This window comes from Pseudochaenichthys georgianus, chromosome 6, assembly GCF_902827115.2.
Source record: "Pseudochaenichthys georgianus chromosome 6, fPseGeo1.2, whole genome shotgun sequence".
Taxonomy (NCBI): Eukaryota; Metazoa; Chordata; class Actinopteri; order Perciformes; family Channichthyidae; genus Pseudochaenichthys; species Pseudochaenichthys georgianus.
The window spans coordinates 31,668,344-31,690,170 of record NC_047508.1 but is presented as its reverse complement, the minus strand read 5'-3'; the positions used below and the strand labels follow the sequence as shown (position 1 = coordinate 31,690,170).

General features: G+C 42.0%; 1 protein-coding gene and 1 pseudogene across 1 annotated transcript; both read left to right on the top strand.

The window, feature by feature from the left end:
* Positions 1-180: 180 nt before the first annotated feature.
* Positions 181-8,581, top strand: fan1 (FANCD2 and FANCI associated nuclease 1). The gene is made up of 13 exons (XM_034085525.1): positions 181-1,670; positions 2,050-2,190; positions 2,483-2,684; positions 2,771-3,004; positions 3,457-3,588; positions 3,687-3,795; positions 3,903-4,022; positions 4,130-4,294; positions 5,263-5,425; positions 5,501-5,604; positions 5,685-5,879; positions 7,526-7,654; positions 7,802-8,581. Exons 1-13 carry the CDS (start codon positions 488-490, stop codon positions 7,937-7,939), a joined length of 3,015 nt encoding a protein of 1,004 aa, XP_033941416.1. The 5' UTR covers positions 181-487; the 3' UTR covers positions 7,940-8,581.
* An 864-nt stretch (positions 8,582-9,445) lies between these two features.
* On the top strand, positions 9,446-21,796 carry LOC117448300 (disintegrin and metalloproteinase domain-containing protein 10-like; annotated as a pseudogene).
* The last annotated feature ends 31 nt before the right edge of the window (positions 21,797-21,827 follow it).

Here is a 21,827-nt window from a genome sequence, read left to right as displayed (position 1 = left end):
GAAATGTACGATGTAAAAAAACACTTTCTATTTTTTGCATTATAGTAACACTGACTTTATTTAAAAACACACATCAATTAATATAATTTAAAATTGCTTTTTTTCTTTACCTTGTTAGCGTTTAGGTGGTTGAGAAGTATCGATGTAGTCGATCCATTGGTACATCCTTCCCAGGCAATCTGCGCTCCGCTGGTTAAGCCTGGAAAGCGGGATTGTTATGATCGTGCAGCGCTCTTCTTTTCTACCGGTATGGTAGCTTCTGTTTTCAATTGACAGTCTTTTTATATTAGTGTTTTAGCGTTTTTCTAATGCATATTTGAACCACCAAAGCTACATATATATACTCGTTTAAAATAAAGTGTTTTTATGAGTCGAGTTAGCCAAACAGAGCCATTAGCAGTATCTGTCGAGCCTATCCGTATCATAGTATGCAACAAAGAAACGCTTCTAAAAAAGCCTTGTATTGAGCAGCACTTCCGCCTGCATCATGACGGAAAGAGCCAGCAAAGTAACACCGAGAGGAAGTTTGTCATTGTCTAAGAGTAAGAAGAAAGGCAATGTCAAAGCTGGGATTTCTGCCAGTCCTGCCACCGCCACACCTCCCATCAGCTCCTTCTTCATCAGCCAGCCCCCCCCTAAACTGGCCTGCCCCCTGTGTGGCCAGCTGGTACCAAGATTCAAGATCAATGAGCACATTGATTTGCAATGTCAGAACTTTGAGAGAGGAGACAGCAATGCAGCCTCAGCAAGTAATACTGTCGTGCCAAGGAAGCAGCTGTCCCCCATAAGGAATCCCCCAAAGTCCCTAAAGCTGGATCCAAAGAATGAAGAAGAAATCAAAGGCACCAAGACCAGCCCTTATCTCAAGAAGAATGATTCTCAGCAGGCACCACTGGAATTGAGAAGTAAAAGTGTGGTGAGGCCCATTGACCTGGGAAGTCTCTCCTCCAAGTTATCTATGAAAGGACATAAGTCACCTAAGAGGACAAAGACAGGAGATAAACGGGCACCAATGGATCCTGAAAAGGCGATATGTTCATCTCCTGAGACCCTCAGCAGCTCACAGAAAGAAAATATTCAGACTTTAGAAGCCGAACAAGATGGTGTGACAGTCATTGACCTCACAGACACTAGTAATGACTCTCCAACAGCAGTGGAAGATATATCATATTCAGACAAAGGACGTAATCCTGAACGCAAAGCTCCTAAATCAGAGAAAGTGGTTACTCTAAAGCAGCTCTCTTCTTCCTCTAAAGAGTCTAAACTATCAAAGAGAAAAAAGGGAACACCTTCCACTGGCAGCGCGTCAGGACTAAGAAAGAAAGCAAAATATGAGGGGAGCAGCGTTGAGCCAGAGGAGGTGTTTTCTAGTGACATTAAAGCAGCGATGGCTGATACAGACCAGACTAAAACTGAGGGACCTTCTACCACTACTTGTGACCCCCTTCTGACTTCAGAGGAAACGAGTGATGCAGCGATCAAAAGTGACACACAGTCAGAGTCTATTACTGAGAGCATCCCGAGTGACCAGGCTGTGGATCCCCTACGGCTTCCCTACTACCTCCGTAACTTCCTGACCGTACTACAGGCTGTGCTGGAGAATGAGGACGACAGGTCATTGTTCAATCAGGATGACATGTCGCTCATCCATGCATTCAAGAAACTCTCAGGTAATGCCGATATAAAACTCGAATTATCTGTAGATTATGAATTGTTACACAAGGACAAAATAGTAAAACATTTACATACTAGTTTGTCCAAAGGGATGTCTTTAAATGCCTTGTTTAAACGTCCGGACATCAAAAGTATCTAGTGTTATATGTATGCTGTAAAACAGAAAAGCAGGACATATTTGTATTTTAGAGACTGAAAACTACCTTTTCAACCATTTTGCATGAAATATTATTAAATGATTAAAGATGAACCGACTACCATAATAGTTTGCGATGGACTATCTGAGTAGTAGGCAGATTGTTGCAGCTCTACCTTCTGTTATTGTTGTTTATTTGAAGAGAGGCCTCATCACTCACATGTATTCCCCCTCTCAAGCCATGGGGCAGAAGCTGTATGTGAGACTCTTTCAGAGGAAACTGAAGTGGCTCCAAGTGAATAAACTGGATTATGAAGAGATATGCAGTGATCTGGGACCTGTGGCTCAGGAGCTGGTTCAAGCTGGTTTTCTACAGTCAGGTAAATGATGTCTAATACTATCTTTTTTATTTATGGAGCCTCTTTAGAAGAGAACACCTCTTGAATGACTTGGAACTTGTATATTGACAGTATGATGTTGTTAATGAAGGATTTTGTTATATCGTTACAGTTTTAGCTAAGTTGTATAGTACCAATCTTTTTTGCCATATAATGTTTGTAACATTCTTTTGAAAATAGCTATATGAATAAAGTCTTTTTAAGAACATACTGTTTGTTATCCTGCTGTAACACCACATCGAAAACATCTCTCTGCTGTTTTTGAAAATCGTAGAGCGTGACCTTCAGGACTTGGGGGAGACTCTGGATCTCCTGCCCGCTCCTGATATCAAATCTCTGGCTAAGACTTTCCATCTGGGCAATTCTGGGACTCAGAAACAGCAGCTGGTGGACGGACTTCTCCGTTTGAGTCGGCAAAAGTCCCTCTTCTCTTTGTCCGCTGCTCAGAACAACATTGGGGCTGTCATCCTCAAAAGGTGAGATGATCAAACACATTGTGTGCATTGACAGTTCTAGTATTGCAGTAATGATCTCACCCTTGTTTCCTCTTGCCTTTTTAAAGGGCAAAGCAGCTTGCAAGTTCCTGTGTGCGCCTGTGTCGCGGTGTTCGGGCCGTCTTCTCTCGGATCCTTCTCCTCTTCTCTTTGACGGACACCCTGGAGGACGAGGAGACGGCGGCTGGTGGGCAGAGCCAGCTGTTCACCATCCTGCTGGTTAACTCCGGACGCCTGGCCTTCCCAGACTACACCGTGCAGCGTTCAGCCAAGGTGTTCCAGGACAGAGAGGATCTCATCAGGTGCGGGGCTGCACAAAGAGCTCAAATGTAGTATAATGTATTGTATATACAGAATACATATTAGGGCTGGAACGGTATACCGAAGTCACAGTTAGAATCGTTCCCAGTTTTATGGTGTGCAATAACTGCAGTACAGTGGAAAAACTCCATATGCATAAGGCTAGATTCATTTGTATTTCTTTTGAGTAGACAGCAGTGCAAGGCACACAACTTTTTACGGAAGACAACAATTCACAAAAGGCTATAAACGTGAAAGGCTTATCCTCCAAAATATACAAATTAAAACATTTGCATTAAGAGTGTTTTAATATGTGTCACATTGGCTACATGTTAACATTAACAAACAAAAGTATTCAGTGTTTGACTATATTTACCGTGCCGTGACAGTTCGGTAGTAATACAGGAACCGTTACAGTCCTAATTAATACTCATGATCCCATCTATCCCACTAGATACGAAGCATCCATGCGGACCCTGCAGGAGGTGGTGTCAGCCATGCAGGGGGGTCAATGGGAGGAGGCCATGGAGCTCTATACTGCGGCTAAAAGCGTCTGGAAGGAGCTGAGGACAAACCATGACCTCAGGTGACATACATCTTTTAAATTGCTTCTGTCTTAAACCAAGATGTGAACTCCCTGGATATCGTTTAATGCTAATATTACCACTGTGTTCGATTGGATAGTCACGAGGAGGAGCTGCCTGTGTTCCTGCGCAGCTTCACTACAGGATGGGCTTACACTCGGGTCTTAACCAGAGGGGTGGAGATCTCGCAAAGGCTACGTTGCTATGAGGTTTTCTGACCCTGTCCGCTCGCATTTAGATCAAATAAAAGTATTTTAAAAGGGAAAAGTGTGTATTCAGGGGTTACATTTCTAGTGGTTCTTCTTCTGGTTTGCAGGAAGCAGTAGAGGAGCTGCAGTCCTTACTGTCGCAATCTGTTTACTGTCCTGACAGCCGAGGCCGATGGTGGGACAGACTGGCACTCAACCTTCACCAGCACCTTAAAAAACCTGAGCAAGTGAGCAGCGTTACCCGGGGTTCCATTTAATCATCTATCTCTTTGTGTGAGTGCTCAACAATAGCTATGGTGTTTTTATTCGTTTGACAGAGTTCTTTTCCCATCAGGCTATCTGTGCTATCAGAGATGGGATGTCAGACCCTCTGGTGCGTACTGGACACAAACTGTCCCTCCATCAGAGAGCTGTCAGGATGAAAGAGTCTGCCAGCCTGAAGAAGCTTCGCCTGCAAATGAATGACATGCCCACTATCCAAGTTGAAGATGTCACTCATGTGAGTCTAGCACAGCTCAACACCCAATACTTACAATAATGGAATAAGAATGGCCACAACATTAACATGTATATAGATTACCAGGGACTACAGATGAAAAATAGCCTCTTGGATAACTCAATGTTAATTAATGTGCACTGTCCCTGTTAATAAATGAATCAATACAATTATATAATAATAATATATGTCATTTATATAGCGCTTTTCCTGGTGCTTAAAGCGCTTTACAAGCAAGTAAAGAAGATATATATATATATATATATATAGAATGATAAAGAACAATCACAGTTTAGAACATACAGTATACAGTATGAAATGTATGTATTTGATTACAAAAGTACATCACTGGAGTAATATAATTTGCTGAGTTTAATGTTATGTTTCTAACCACCTCATAAGATACTTTCACTATGAGCACTGAATAATATGAGTGCAGAGAGCAGTAAGGCAACCACTATGTCAGCTAGTGGGGAGTGCGGTCAAGTATAAAGAGAACATCACAGCAATAATGACATTTGCTGAGCTGAAATGTTGTTACATTTCTTACCACCTCAAGCCTTACAAACATGTTCGACTCTCATTTCTTTTCCTCTCCTCTTTCTCAACTCAGTCTCTTACCCTCTCTCTCCAGCACTCAGCCTTAAACCACCAGATTTAGCAGCGCTGAATAATTTCTTCTGATATTTTTTTTAATTGTTCTCTTTAAATGCCTACGAGGTGACAGGATATTGTCTTTAAAGATACACACACTCATGAAATTACTGGCATCTATCAAGCCTTGAACCTGACACACAAATACAAACGTCACACACACATTAGCTACTGACTCTTCCTCTGTCAATGTTTAATAAACGTAGCGCAAGTCGGGGACGGAATATCAATTTGCCAAGATAACCTAATGTTACATCATCGTTGGTTGTATATAAAATAATGAATGTATGAAATACTGTTTGTACCTTTGTCTGCAGGTGACCATCCGGGGACAGCTGTTCCCCCACGAGGGGGGCATGGGGAAATCTAGGTTTCTTTTACCAGCAATTGGAGATGGGGGAGAGAGTGCTGATGCCACTATTATATGCTCTGTGGAAGACCTGTCATTAGCACATTACCATCAACAAGGCTTTGACCAAGGTAAACAGTTTTGCTGCACCTATTAAACATCATTCTGTATTCTTTATTGTTATTTATGTATTATTCATGTAACAGGGATCCATGGCGAGGGCTCTACATTCTCAACATTGTTTGGTCTTCTGCTATGGGACATCATTTTTATGGAGGGTATTCCAGATGTTTTTAGGAATCCATACCAGGTAAAGTAAACCCTATGAATACAGTATTTGTGAGATTTCAATGAAATACCAATTAAACTAATCTGCCTTTCTTCTCACAGCCATGCCCGCTGGACCTTTACACTGACTGTTTCTATGAGAACAGAAAAGAGGCGATAGATTGTCGTGTGCAGTTACTCAGCGAGGCTTCTGTGGAGACTCTGCATGACATGTTGGCGAAGGTGTGGACCTCCCATGAGGGTAAAGTGTGTTCACTGGTCAACTGGGAGCGCTTCTCATCCCTGCAACAGGCACAGGTATTTATTTGTCCAGCTGGTAAATATTCACATAGTGGCCACTTGAAAAATTGAATTCAAAACAAGGCAACTGCTCAGCCACAAACTCTACCTTTTAAAATAATAAACATGTTTAGATTTGATTGGCACTGTCAGCGCTGTATTAGTTTTACTTTAAAGGGGACCTATCATGCAAAATGCACTTTTGTACGTCTTGTATACATGAATATGTGTCCCCGGTGTGTCAGGAAACTCACCAAGTGTCCGAAAACACAACCCTCTCTCTTTTCCTCCATACCCAAATCTCTAAAAACGGGGCTGCAACGGAGCTGATTATTATTTGAATTTTTCTGACATCAGAAAAGGGGTGCTCCGCCTATATGGGCAACTCTCCACCTATCAGGGGAATGAGAGACCGTTCGAAAGCACTGGAGATGCTGTAGTACATATGCCAGGCCTGTAAGTGACGCTGCAGTCTACCACAAAAGCAGAATCAGCCCTTGCAAAAACAGGGCTGGAAAAGAGCATATAGAGTGGCGAAGTCCTTCCCTTTCCGGTGGACCTCCATGGGACCTTATTTTGGAAAAATCATGTATTGAAGTCAATGGAGAGAGAAAGATTATCTTTTGATCCCGTTTGAATTGTGCAACGAATTACACCTGTTTGTCAATTTAAAAGATAATTTTGCAAGTAAAAAAAATAAAAATGTGTCGTAAAACTGTGAAGTAACACATTTTTTTGTGTGAAGCGCTCAATGAACTACAATTCTGGTCTTGCATACGTCACTAACACCAAGATGGCCGTCACGTTAGCACATTTCACTTCTTTCTTTCAGAATGAGGCGAAAAGTATTAAAATAGGTGAAAATCACTACAAGTCTGGCCATGTTGAGAGCTGTACATACACAAAAGGGGAGTTAGTCGGTTCCGTAAGAGCCAGCATGCGGGACCGGCTTTACAAGGTTTAGGTGAGTAACATGAGTGTAATGTGTAACGTTAATGTACGGGACTCTGGGATTTGTAGTCTTTCTAGTTGCGTATTTTTCATAGTCTTATATTTCAACAGTTTTAAGACAAACTGTGACTTTTTTGATATGGAAATGATTTTTTAAGATTGACAAACATCATATGTGTAATTCATGGCACAATTCAAATGGGATCGAAAGATACGTTTTCTCTCTCCATTGACTTCAATACATAATTTTTCAGAAATAAGGTCCCATGGGGCGGAAGTAGATGGGCGTGACTTCGCCAGAAATGAGGCATGGCTAAAATGCATGATCTGTTTGGTATTTTGAAAAAAAGACTTCACAGACATGTTTTATATAGGTATGGCCCTACAATGTATGTTTCAAATATAGCATGATAGGTCCACGTTTATTATTGAGGTCATAGATTTCAGTGGTGTTCAAATAGACTTCATATTATTGAGAGGTGTTTCTAATGTTTTGACAGCCCCATTTACAAACATGAGTTGGCAATTAATATTGGAAACACATCATTTTTATACTCTACATATCACAATATACATTATACAGTTGTTACAGATGGACAGGCCCATGTAAAGATTCAAAGTGGCCTTGATATGCTATGACAGGTTAAGTTAAAACAGATGTTGTCTACCTTTGCATGTCACTGTAGTTTCTAACACCACTTTTTCTATTGCAGTCCCTTGTGTCATGCATGAGAGGAGCCTTCTTAGGAGGGGTAATACAACGAATGTCGAAGGACTACAGACACTGCCGTGGAGGTTTGCCTGATCTAGTGGTGTGGAACACCTCAAACAACACCTACAAGGTGAGACCACACCATATGATTGATTTCTGAATTTGATATTGTTCTTTGTGTGTGGATTTCGACACTCTGTGGTACCTGATTCCTTTACATCGATTGTGCTGCAGCATGCAATGGACTGTTTCAATGTGGGCTGTCTTGTTGTTGTAGCTGGTGGAGGTGAAGGGGCCAAGTGACCGGCTGTCCCAGAAGCAGCAGATCTGGCTGGATGAGCTTCAGAAGCTGGGGGCAGATGTGGAGGTGTGTCACGTGACGGCGACAGGAGCCAGAGGAGCTCGTCTGGAATAAACAGACACAGAGAAACTGACTGAAAAGCTGCTAATTAATCAGATTGTGGTCAAAATGGAAACATCAGCAGACAAGACTCTGGGAGAAAATATCTGGGTACTTTTTCTGATTCATGATCATCTAGAACCAATGTTCATCTCAAAAACTCACTTCATCTTCAACATGTCACAGATATGATCCTATTTCTGTAAAGGAAGTGTGCCTTGCAATATGTGGCGTTAACCTGAGGGAAACCACTGCATCAGCGGGAAGAGGATGAAGATCACAAGATGAAGATCATCACTGAGAAACAGAAATAGATTGCCTACAGATAATTAGAGTTGATGACATAAAACAAATCCAAGGTTCACACAGCAAGCGATGGTTTTTTATTTTCTTTGGTTGCCAAGCAACAAAAACTCACAATTTGTTGGAAGCTTAAAGAATTTTAAGACAGCTCTACGAGATTGTATGCAAGTAATTACTGTAATAAAATAGTACTCTACCAGAGAAATGTAAGAACAAGGCTGCCATTAATGTATTAATCATATGGTTTATAAATGTCAGAAAAATGTGAACATTACAGGTTCTTAGAGCCTGAGATGCTTTCTCAACATTGCTTGTTTGGTCTCATCAATATCAATAACACATACACTGTATTAAAAAAAAGTTAACTAAGTATGAAAAATAACTAAACTTTACAAAAACATATGGAGAATAATTTAATATCACTGTCACTTAACTGAATCCTATATTAAGTGACAGTGGTATGGTTGAAATGAGAGTAGTGAATAATAGAAGTCAGCATTGTTTTGTTTACAGTGAACATCATGAATGAAACCTTATTCCCCCCCAAGGCAAATTTGCTTTACACAAAGAGCATAAAGGAATATCAAAAGCACATCAACCATACGTGACAACACATTAAGCAAGGAAAACATAAGCATCATAAAAGTAATCAGCATATATTATTTGGTGAAGACACTTATGGTGAACAGCCTTTTGTCACAATATGAGCTAAGATAAAATAAAATTGGGAAGAATACAAATACAGGTATTTGTTAAGACTTAATTTTTAACTTTTGGGTTCAAAAGGCAGACATTTCTTTGTTTTGCATATTGAAAACGTGTATACAATTTTCTTTCATATTAGGAAATGTAATGGGGATGAACAATTTCCTACAGAGGTTTTTCTTCGCACGGGATGGTGCACCTAGGGCAGTAGCTGGAAATTATGATTTAAGGGATATTTCGCTGTTTTCTGCGCCACTAACGGTGGAAGGAGATCTATATACAGTGCACACATTACATTACAGCCAGGCATATTTAATGCTGTGCCTGGGCGTGCTGTGTGTGTGCAGGCCTGGATCATGGATGCATTTGGGGGAAGGGATGTCAAGCTGCCATGCGTCTGACGTCATGACGCAGGAGCAAGGAGGCGATGAGAGGAAGGTGCAATAAACACACAGGGCGTCTGCGCCTATCTAAGTAGGACAATAAAGTGAAAACGGTATCAATGTTCTAACAATGGATTTGTCAGACATGCTTGTTCTTAAAGTTTTCCTGTTCGTGTATTTACTAAACCACACCCAAGGTGAGTGAGGCGTTTTGAGAGAAAAAGCGTTTCAAGTTGTGTTAAATCCATGAAGCTAAGAGGAGGACTGGTGTTAGCTCACAGAGGACCAGCAGGGCCTGCTTGTTATGAACAGGACTGCACCCTTTTTGCCGTATTACTTCAAGCTAATAAATCATATATAGCGTAAAAGCTGACTTGGATTCGTGCTGTCGATTGAAATAAACCGGTATTGATTGGTTATTTCTGTGTGTTGTCACCGTTTTTATTGTCAGCTTTGTGTTGGTTTTGTTGTTATCGTGCGGATAGCGCCGACAGCCATTGTTATGAGAAGATGGAGATGCCGACCGGGTGTACGGACCGTTAGCTTTGTGCTAGCTAACACTTTAGCTGCTATCATCACGATTAATGGGAGGAATAAGACATGTAGCTCCTGTCATTATGTTACCTGCACAATGGCAGGGTTTACCATTTTACATGGCTGACAAGTTTTCGGGATTGCTGGCATCGTTTTTTTTTCTTTCCCTGCTGTCAATGCTTATGCTACTGTCGCTATTCTCTATTTTACCTCAACGCTACTGTGTAGATATCTATTTCATATTTGAAAAATGTGTATGATTTGTGCACGAAATTGCTCCTACGTAAAATGCTCCATTGTGATGTACCTGACGTTATGGCATCCTGCACCTGCTGTATATATCGCTGCTGTGCTTTTAAATCGTTTACCTGCAAAATAATGGGCTACATATGATTATCATCTTCTTATACGATGTTCATTCACTTCATTAGGGTCCATATTTCTATTTGGAAATCAGTATACTTTTTTTATATTAATCTAAATTCCTTGCCAAACTATCAAAAACAGCAGTAACAACTTTTTTACATTTTAATTTTAGGACTTCCTTTTTATTCAATGCTTATAATACTTTTATTTTCTAGTCCTTGAGAGGTAAATATATTTGAGAATAGGCTTTGCCTTCACTTCTAATTTTCACCTCAATGAAACATTTCATGTTAGCAACTAAATATTTCATACTTCACATGAAAAGAGAAACCAGCTGAAGCCTGGGTTACTTACCCCTGTTTTCCTCAATAGTTGAAACACTGAATCCTATAATTTAGGCTCTCTAGAAAGGCATAATTACCTACCAGACAGTACTAATTATACTGTATTTACTGAACATACTTTCTCTATGTTAAGGGGCAAGGATGTGATATTACAGACTCAATATGCTAAAAATAAAACGTGCTTTCAATAGGAATTAAATGGCCTTAACAAAATTACTATCTTTGCTCGAAATTGATTGCTTTTGAGTATGAAGCATGTGGTGAACGTGTGGGAATTTCTTTCCTTGGAGCCTGCCTCCCACTCCACTGGTGGCAAAATAATAATGATGCTGGGGCTGTTGTTAAGCACTGCTTCAATACAGCATTTAAATTACTGAAATATAAATAGCTCAATTTAAAACATGCAGACCATACTGATTTGCTGTCGGTTTACATCATCTGAATCCTGCGTGTAAAACATCGCCTGATCTTCTATTTTTAAGGCGCCTTGAGGATCCTAATATATACCCCTGCCTCAGTTACCTAGTCTAAAACCTAGCTGTTATACTGTAATGTTGCCTTTAAGATTCAAATGAAAGTGTGAAATGTTTGAAAGATATTGTTGAATTAACACACACAACTAACATTGGCATCTAATAATAGTCGAAGTAACACTGTAGTATCAAGGCTGTTACAGGCTTATGGAATTGGATGTACGTTTTGTTTTGTTCCTCAACATTTGCTTGTTAACACCTTTTCTCTGACACATGTGTTTTTGTTCATTTTCATACATATACAACACAAAGGACTTGAAAAGATTGGAACAGAAATCCTAGCATTGCTGTCTTGTAAACAGATTAGATTTGATCGGAATTTTCTGACATTTAAAGGTGGGGTAGGTAAGTTTGAGAACCAGCTCGAGATACACTTTTTGTTATATTCCATGGGATGTTCTTAACATCCCGATAGCAATGAATATCTGAAGTGCTTTGACAACAAATCCATAGAAAAAAGTCATCTGTGGAAGCCGTAGTGCTGTAAAAAGCACGACCAATCATCTGAGCCGGCCCGGCTAAAATAACTAGATGACCTACCTGCCTGTCAGCCTTCCATCTGTGCACACACTTATCTCGTGCCCTCATTGGTCATGTGTGTGTTGGAGGAGGGGCTCTGTGAGGAAGTGGCAGATTTTTTCCGGCTGTGTATTTTCAAATTCTAGCGCATTCGAGCTGGTTTCTCCAAAATGACCTACCCCACCTTTTAATAAGGCCTGTGTTTTCGTTTTTTAATGCTAAATATGAGGTCCTCCTTTTCTTCCCCAACAGGACACTATAGAAATCCCCTGAACAAGTACATCCGTCACTATGAAGGTCTCACCTACGAAACAGAGCTGGTGCACAGCAATCATCAGAGGGCCAAGAGGGCGTTCTCTCCTGAAGACAAGTTCCTTCATTTAGATTTCCACGCCCATGGAAGGTTGGTCCATTTTCCAGTTATAAATCTAAAGGGAAATTCTGTCTGGATCTCTGTCTGTCTTTATGTCTCCTCTTTATTCACCTGTCTGTACATATGCAAACGTATCCCTATTCCTACCTTCTTCATGATTAAAGATGCATGTAAGCTGTAGCAGAGATTTGCAGTGTGATTGACAGTTGTTTACATTTAATCCCGTTTTATTGAATCTCAGACCTGGTCAGGGGCATCACATTTGCTCCATAGTGAGGAAGGGTCAGCCTTGCTTCTGCCTGTCGTTTATATGTGCTCTTTAAAGCTTAATTTTATGTATCTCTTTCCAGGGTATTACCTCACATTGGTTTTAAATAATCCAGCTTCTAAATTGTGAAGATTGCCTGTTGTGAATTTATCATTTCTAAGCTTGGTAATGTTGGTTGAACAAAACATCTATTTGCCTAACAATTAATTGAATAATTTATAAGATTAACCAGCAGAATAATAAATGATTAAAATAATTGTAAGTTGCATCCCTGGTGTGGGTTTGTTCTGATTTCCTGTCACATTTCCCTCCCTTTTTATTGTATAATAAAGTCATTACAGAACAAGTTCAGGGTCACACCAAAAGAGAAAAAACAAAGTAAACAAGGCTGAACAACAAAAACAAAGGGGACGAGATTTTCCACAGTCTGAATACATGCAGGTCAGGTGAAGTAGAAACTGTTAATGTGTTGGTGTGCATGTTAGCCCTGTAATGGCTCTGGTGTTCCTGTTCACTTGCTACCTGGGTTTGGGAAACCCTTAAGGTATAGAATAGGGCTGCACGATATATCGTGTCGTGACGATAATCGCGATATTTAGGACGTGCGATATTAAGTAGGCAAATGAACTCAAACACGTCATGTTACATTCTTTTGCTGCTTGCTACAAAAGGAAAACTCGCGCGGCTCTCATGTCAGGGGTACTTGAGTGAGTGAGATGCTGGCTCGGCATGCACAGCAAACCACCAATCACAATCAAATCTCCAAAGCAAACGGACCCGGTGATTAAAGGTAAAAACACTGAATAAAGTAGTTTCATGTGATTCTCCAGGGCAGTTCGGCGCTGCTAACCGAGCTAGCTCAGCTTCAGCTTGTTGCTCTGATAACTTAAGATCCAGACGGTCCGTGACTAAAATCCTTCATCCGGTTAAATATAGTTACAAAAATACCAATTGTATAGCATTAAAGTTCAAGAAAGGATGGTTTGCGGCAAAAAAAAACTGTCTTTCCTTCAATTCCTGTATTTTTTCATATCGCAATATATATATATATATATATATATATATATCGTAGGGGGAAAAAAATCGCAATGTCAGTTTTTTCCCAATATCGTGCAGCCCTAGTATAGAAGATGGTTGATGAACACATGTAGTTTTTTATTATGGTCCTTCCTCCAGCCTTTTGCAGAGGTGTTATTGTTTGAGGGAAAGTGTCCACACTTCATGACAAAGTCAAGACCATCTGGCTGGGCTTGGCAGAGGCTGCTTCTCGTCCTGCCTGTAGCACCGGCCTGCTGTTCCCAACCGATGCTGCTTAATAGGGACAACGACGCAAACGCACAGAAGGAAGTGTCAGTTCCTTTGAAAAGCAGAATGTGCCGGCTTCTTTTTCTTTTGAATTCATGACAAAGCTGGAGACACAACTCCTATTTGATTTGATCCCCCTTCCCTTTACTGGTACAGTGTAAAAACATGTTCTAAGATGTGTATATATAACCTACTTTTTCTTTTGTGATTAAGTCATACCAGAAAACAATGGTGGTGCAATGGATTCATTCAGATCACCAGATGTATTTGTAATTAAGTCAAGTTTTGACTCTAAATTGTACACAAACCCTGCTTTCTTGCAGATACTTTGCAGTTCAAAGTCTGACCTACAGAGCTGTAACCTTTACAGTATACTAAGAACCAAAAAGAGCACTGTTAGGTGTTACAGGAGATCCTAGGTTTGCTGTAACACCTTTGTTTCTCTGCCATATGTTTGATCAACAAAAACCAGCATTGTTTCAAGATGTCCCATTCCCCCTCTCTTACAAGATCAGACTGCAGTTTCCCTTCTGCAACAGAAAGCACCTCAGATGTTTTTCTCTGGCAAACCATGCCCTCCCTTTCACCCTTTTCCCCTTTAATTTGCATTTTCCTTCTCCTCAAAGCCCGGGTGGATATTACTACCTCCCAAAGAGAGGCCACATTTAGATCCACACCCAAATACAAAGGCTCTCACTGTGTGACATGAATGAAACGGGTTTAAAGAAACAAACTTCTTCCAAAATAGATAACGCTGTTGTTCAACGTTGTTACCTCCTTCATTACATAGTTAGCTTTTTTTCTATTCCCTGAAGTTTAATTTATTTTTGATTTCAGGCATTTCAATTTACGGATGAAAAGGGATTCCACCTTGTTTTCTCAAGATTTGAAGGTAGACGTTTCAGGAGATGAGGTTCCATTTGATACCCTCTCATATCTACACCGGAGAGATCTACGGTGAGACTGATCTTCTTTTCTTTAATATACGTGTTTTAATATAAGCTACAGCGATGCTTGATCTTGTGTGAATCCTCTCACACATTCACCTCTGTCATTTGGATTCCCAGGGGAGAAAGGCACCCTGACTCATGGCTCAATTGTGGACGGTAAGTTGACGGCTTCATTCAGAGCTACCAAGGCAACTACTACGTGGAGCCTGCTGAGCGATACCTGGAGGACAAAGACGTTCCCTTCCACTCCGTCATCTACCATGAAGACGACCTACGTGAGTCCCTGCAGCCACACAAATACTGACAGGATGTAATCATCGTGTATGTGTAATTGCATGCACGCATATGTAAATGTGTGATCAGGAAGTGCAAGGTTAGGGCAGCTGAGAGGATGGAGGCAGACTGGTGTGATCGCCCCCCAGGGAGCAGAGAAACCCGCGGTGCTCATTAGCGGAGTAACACGATCCTTCTCTCAGGCTCATTTTAGCACTCTTACCAATGTTTGGTACTTATAGTGAGCACGAGGCATACTTCATTTCACTCGCACCCCCTAATTTTCACATCATCTGTGTACATTATAGTATGTAAGCTGAGGGGTAAAATTAAACAGAAATGTGAGAGGAATCGCTAATAAGAGCGACAAAGAAAGTAACGGCTCACTTGGCAAGCTACGCTCAAGTGGAGTGTAAGCACATCCATTAGCTGCTGATGAATAGCAGCAGAAATAGAGAGACTCGGGGGGGTTAAGTAGCTAACATTGTCTTCTATAATCCTAACTGTGTTGTGTCTGCCTCTCTCTCTCTCAGACTACCCGCACAAGTACGGCCCGGAGGGAGGCTGCGCTGATAGCGCCGTGTTTGAAAAGATGAAGAAGTACCAAGCCTCGGCCGTTCGTGAGCCACCCAAGGTGCACTTCACCGCACACCACAGTAAAGCCCAACAGACTCTATTAAAGGGATATGAATATCTCCGTCAGGGTCAGAGATAACTATGAATACTCTCTTTAAGTCTCTGTGAGCACTGTGGATATATTGACTTGTGAGAATAACTTTTGTACTTTCTATTTAAATATGGAACGTATGCAGAAATCATTATGAACACACTGCAGCTAAAATCACAGCCTAAAAATACCAGATATTATTTATTCATCCCATGTTTCGATGGAATATACACATATATGTTTTATTTAACTGCCCATTTCCTACTCTCCATCTCCTTTCACCAGGAGCTCCACACGGAGGCGGGCTCTAAAGACCCGGTGCTGCTGAGGAAGAAGAGGATGGCTCAGATTGAGAAAAACACCTGCCAGCTGTTCATTCAGACCGACCACCTCTTCTTCAAGTACTACAAGACCCGGGAGGCTGTCATCGCTCAGGTCGATCACTGTCACTCACTTTACACATGCTACTATATCTGATACCATAACTGTGCTCCATAAGAGAAGCCAATGTTGGGAAGGGCTAGTTTTTAAAGATACAATACAAATGTAAAAACATGATGATGTGATTATTTTGCACCAAGCACAGCCATTTTAAAGGGAGCTGTTGGTAAAAAGGAGACATTGCTGTTGTTGTAGGTGATGTTAATTTGTAATGTCTTACTCTTTCAGATCTCCAGTCACGTCAAAGCTATCGATGCTATCTATCAGGGAACAGACTTCATGGGCATTCGCAACATCAGCTTCATGGTGAAAAGGATCAGGGTAAGTCTCAGGCTGATTTTAAGTTTTGATTTCATTTGTAAGCCCCTTTCTCCCTCTGAACTCATCACTATCATCCTATTCTGCAGATCAACACCACCAGTGATGAGAGGGACCGGTCCAACCCGTTCCGCTTCGCTAACATCGGCGTGGAGAAGTTCCTGGAGCTCAACTCGGAGCAGAACCACGACGACTACTGCCTGGCTTATGTCTTCACCGACAGAGACTTTGATGACGGGGTGTTGGGTTTGGCCTGGGTCGGAGCCCCTTCAGGTACTAAAAGACAGTCCTCTATGACCCGGAGCTGCACATAATTGTCTTATTCTTAATAATGCAACATCATTATAATATTCCTTATGCAAGGTTGTGTGCACAATGGCACAAAATACTCACAATCTTGGTTGAATATGGGATTATTCTAAAAAGGAAACAGAGATTTACTCATTTAATGGTGTTTTATCTGAATGGCATATTGCAGCAACACCATGAAAAGTGTCAGTGGTATTTGGGATTGCAAATGCTGATTGATTCCGACTGTTATGAGAACCAAGCAGCTTCAAATACCGACTCCGACAATATGCAGATGTGATGATTCCCAAAGGTTTCATTACGGCCCCGGGCCATTTATCCATTGCACTCTGTAACTCAGATGTTTTCTGTGCTACATTCTTAATTTCAAGTTCTAACGGAGAAATATTGCACTGTTGAAATCTTTAATTACTTCTGGAGGGTGTGTGTCTTCTGGTGGCACTGAAAAACAATTTAAATGTAATATTTTTCTAACAAATCACTGTCATTATGTTGAGAATTAAGGCGTTAAATCATCTGGATTAAAAAATGGTCATGACATTAATCAGATTCTCCCTCTCTAATGAGATAATGTGATTCGTGTTTTGTTGCTCTGGTTTTTAAGAAGTCTTGCTCCAACTTGTGCTTTTCTTTCCCAGGGAGCTCGGGAGGCATCTGTGAAAAAAGCAAGCTGTACTCTGATGGGAAAAAGAAGTCTCTGAACACTGGGATAATCACTGTACAGAACTATGCCTCCCACGTACCTCCAAAAGTCTCCCATATCACTTTTGCACATGAAGTGGGACACAACTTTGGCTCCCCGGTGAGTGACTTGGATGTGCCACTCTTATGCCTGATGGAAATTAATTCATTAGTCTCGCAAACTTTTTTCCCCTTCTGCTTCTTACCCGTTTTTTTTCTCTCGCATTCACAGCATGACTCTGGCTCTGAGTGTACTCCAGGAGAATCCAAGAGCCAAGACAAGAAGGAGAAGGGCAATTATATTATGTATGCAAGAGCCACGTCGGGAGACAAGCTCAACAATAATAAGTTCTCCATCTGCAGCGTGCGCAACATCAGCCAGGTGCTGGAGAAGAAGAGGGGAAACTGTTTTGTCGGTACGTTTGACTGTTTTAGTTCTGATCTTGTTTTCCTGTACTAATGTGTTGGACATTTCGAACCCAGTGCCGCATTTTCTGATTTCGTTCAGGCGACTATCTGGCACCAACATATCGGCTGGTAACAGCTTTGAAAAGCAACCTTGGCGTTAGTCCAGGACTATTTTTACCCACTGTTGTTGGCATGTTGTGGAATTTTTTGCTTTAGGATATTTTTGTGTCACACTTAATCCAACTGTCAAATCAGAAGAATAGAATACGTATAATATTTACTGTATATAGCTTTTGAAAGCTTGGCGGATGTGACTTGAAAAATATTAGCTTGTGGTGAAAGCCTCAACCTTTGACACCTGTTCTGTGTTATGTTGTTGCCTTTCCTCAAACAAACAAAAAAAGGTCTGTTTGAGTTTATTGTTGCATTCAAGGGTCCGTTTCTATTTGAAGAGTTCTATTTGTTGCAGCAACACATTGTCCTCGGAACAATATTTGTTTGGCTTTGTAATGAGACAGTTCTCAAACACTTTTATCCTTCAGTGCAAGAAGTCAAACCACGAGACATGTTCCAGTCTTCGGGGACCAGCCTCAATGTTTGTTTTCCTTCCCCCAAACAGAGTCTGGTCAGCCCATCTGTGGTAACGGCCTGGTGGAGCCCGGGGAGGAGTGTGACTGTGGCTACAGCGACCAGTGCAGGGACCAGTGTTGCTATGACGCCAACCAGCCTGACAACAAGAAGTGCAAGCTAAAGCCCAACAAAGTCTGCAGGTAGGATTTCGCTTTTGACCATTTTGAAGTTTCATAAGGAAAATCTGGCATCTCCTTTGTGATCATCGTTCCCCAAACTCTCCTCTTTCCCACAGTCCCAGTCAGGGTCCCTGTTGTACCCGAGAGTGCTCCTACAAGGGTCGTAATGAGAAGTGTCGAGAGGAGTCGGAGTGCGCTCACCAGGGCATGTGTAACGGGGTCGGCTCTCAGTGCCCCACATCTGAGCCCAAGGCCAACTTCACGGCCTGCCACGGAGAGACCCAAGTCTGCCTCAACGGGGTGAGTGGCTGCAGACTTCACCCCTGGGAGAACCGGTTGTTATAGCAACTTTATTTCCATACCAGTCAGCATCTGATCTGGCCTGTCCTCATGCTCCTCCCCCGCAGGGCTGCCTCCGGATCCATCTGTGAGAAGTACGGGCTGGAGGCCTGCACCTGCGCCAGCCTCGATGGCAAGGACGAGACGGAGCTCTGTCACGTGTGCTGCATGGAGAAGAGTGAGTCATTACCCTTTTTTGAATTTAATGTGCTGTCCTTTTCATTTCAATTGAGTTGACTGTCTGTGATTCATCTCCACAGTGAATCCCAACACGTGCAGCAGCACAGGGTCAGAGCGCTTGACTCGGTTCTTTAATAAGAAAGTGACCACGCTGCCAGCCGGCTCCCCCTGCAACGACTTCAAAGGCTACTGCGACGTGTTCATGAAGTGCCGTCTGGTCGATGCAGACGGCCCGCTGGCCCGGCTGAAGAAGGCCATCTTCAACCCAGAGCTCTATGAAAACATTGCCGAGTGGATTGTGGTGCGTATCAACGTCTTTGATTCTGATTGGCCGGTTGGAGGGGTGGTTTTTTGTTTGACTGCTTGATTCTCTTCTCCAGGCCCATTGGTGGGCGGTGCTGCTGATGGGCATCGCCCTCATCATGCTCATGGCCGGATTCATCAAGATCTGCAGTGTGCACACTCCGAGCAGTAACCCCAAACTTCCTCCTCCCAAACCTCTTCCAGGTGAGTCCTCAGATTTACAGAGAGTTCGTTAAACCAGAGGAAATTACATTTTTTATTTATAAATGTTTTGTACATGGTGTGTATTTAACATCTGTTTAAAGTCAATTGAGAACAGTTAACCTGTATGCAGCACCTGCAATTCCACGGCACTGATGTTCATTTGCAGTGGGGTGGTTGTACTGAAGGTGTTTTTGATATTGTGTCCATCCCTTGAAAATAAAACGTATTTCTAATTGCATCTGTTAAGTCTTATGCATAGTTTAAAAAAGAAACTATGAAAAACAGGCAGTGTAACTGTTGGACACTACCATACTGAAGTGACAGTAGCTGTTAATGAGTAAAGGATCAAATGCTTTGGACTCACAAATACAAGAAAGGATAACAATGGTCAGAGAGTTTTGGAAACTCTTTCCTGAGAGCAATTGTAGGTTTCGCCACTCAGCGTTTTAACTTGATCTTTTAAATAAGGCCAAAATTAAACTCTCAAGGCTGATTCTGATGATTCTGACCATGTAGGATAAAAGGCAGCACTATAATCAGAATAATCGGCCCCTACATGAAAGTGAACGGTCAGTTTGAGCGATTTATTTCACATTTTTCACTCAGTTCTTTCATTTCTCTGACTGAATGTTTTTCTGAGGTTTTGTATGAAAGGCTTTAAAATGACGGACCTCGAGTCTCAGGAGTTTAGAAACATCTTCTTTATTGCCATACTAGTGAATGGCAATAATGTGAGAACAAAATTACCCAACTGTGGCTTTGGGGCCGTCAGAGGAAAGACGTAGAAGGTAATAAAAAGAAAATGGTGTCAAACCGTACAATTTTAGAGCTTCAGCAAACATTAGAGCTTACTATGCTCCCGTCTCATCATCTCCATGCCTCCAAAATGATTAGCGTACATTCTGACACAGACAGCGAGGCAGTTTCTCTTGACTATCTCTTACAGTGTGACATGCAGCGAACTCACACGATGGTTGTTACTGCCGTGCAGGCATCAGGAGCAGAGTGTCAGTGGAGCAATTTAGCTTGGAGTAAACGCACAAAAACTCCTTTTGCAACCAGCCGATTGTGCGGAGAACGGAGATCATACTGGCCTCTCCAGGTCATGCTCTTGCAGATGAATTTCATCTGTTGCCATCAGGGCGTAGATATGCTCGACCTGCTCTAAGACAAATCGCTTTTGAAAATCATTCATCCCCTCTGCACTGAAACGTTTAAATTCTTGATAGGTTTTTAACTTGATTCTTTATTTGCTTATTTATTTTGATGCTATGAACTATTTATCGTGTTAATTGGAATGATCCACATCCATGCCCCCGGGGGTATCTGTGTGCTTTCTTCCCGCCTGTGCACATGACATAATCTGCTCATAACCAATTGCCCCTTGCAGGATTAATAAAGCTGTTGGTTGAATGATTGATAAAGTCTGTCTTCTAACATTACATCACTGCCTTTCCCCCCCGACAGGCACTCTGAAGCGGCGGCGAGCGCAGCAGCAGGCTAACGCCCAGGTGCAGAACCAGTCCCAGCACCCGCACGGCCACCAGCATGGGGGGGGCCAGCGGCAGCCCCCCCGGCAGCCCCAGCGCCAGGCACAGCCACAGAGGAACCACCGCCAGCCCAGAGAGAACTATCAGATGGGCCAGATGAGACGCTGAGACCCCGCCCCCCTCCCTCCCCCCCCCCCCCCAATGCCTTGGCTCCTCCTTGTGCCTACAGTGGGAAAACAAAAGCGTCACTCCATCCAAAGAAAAAGCCTGACATGGTTGTTAGTCGTCGTCATCATATCCTCCATTTACAGACAAAAACAGACACACGTGAAAAAGAGAACACAACTATCTAGCAACTCGATTGGTTCTTTGAGGAGTGGACTCGACCATCAGCCATTTCCAACGCAGTGCGATCAAGCATCCTTTTCCACCTTTTTGTTCCTTCTGTTTAAGGAGTGCCAAGGAGTTAAGGAATCATGTGTAGCTTTAGTACATTCTGTGATGTGTTTTTTGTTTTCTTGCAACGTCTTCTTGAGTGACACGCCCGTGGCTGCTGGTGAACTGTTCCGTGATTATTTTCTCTTTTTTTTCCGCCATTCTAGCCAGGAATGAGAGACACTGTGGGATCACTTTTGTGATTTACACATGTCAAACGGCAAAAGACACAGGCTCCGGTCTCCTTCTGCATGTGACTGTACATATTTAGTGTATCATAAGTGAAAACAAACTATTTCTTCTACTGTAAATGTGTAATTCTTCACTTTTCTTTTATTCTTCGGTTAGTGCTCTCAGGACTCTTAACACGTAAATGAAGGAATGATGGTTGTGAAGAGTTCCTTGGACGTTGCTGTTGAGGATTTGGCGCCATCAAGTTCTCTTTGCAGTCGTCCAATCAGGTGGATCTCTTTCACTTTCGTTAGATTGATAGATTTCAATTTGGGTCACCATATCCCACTTT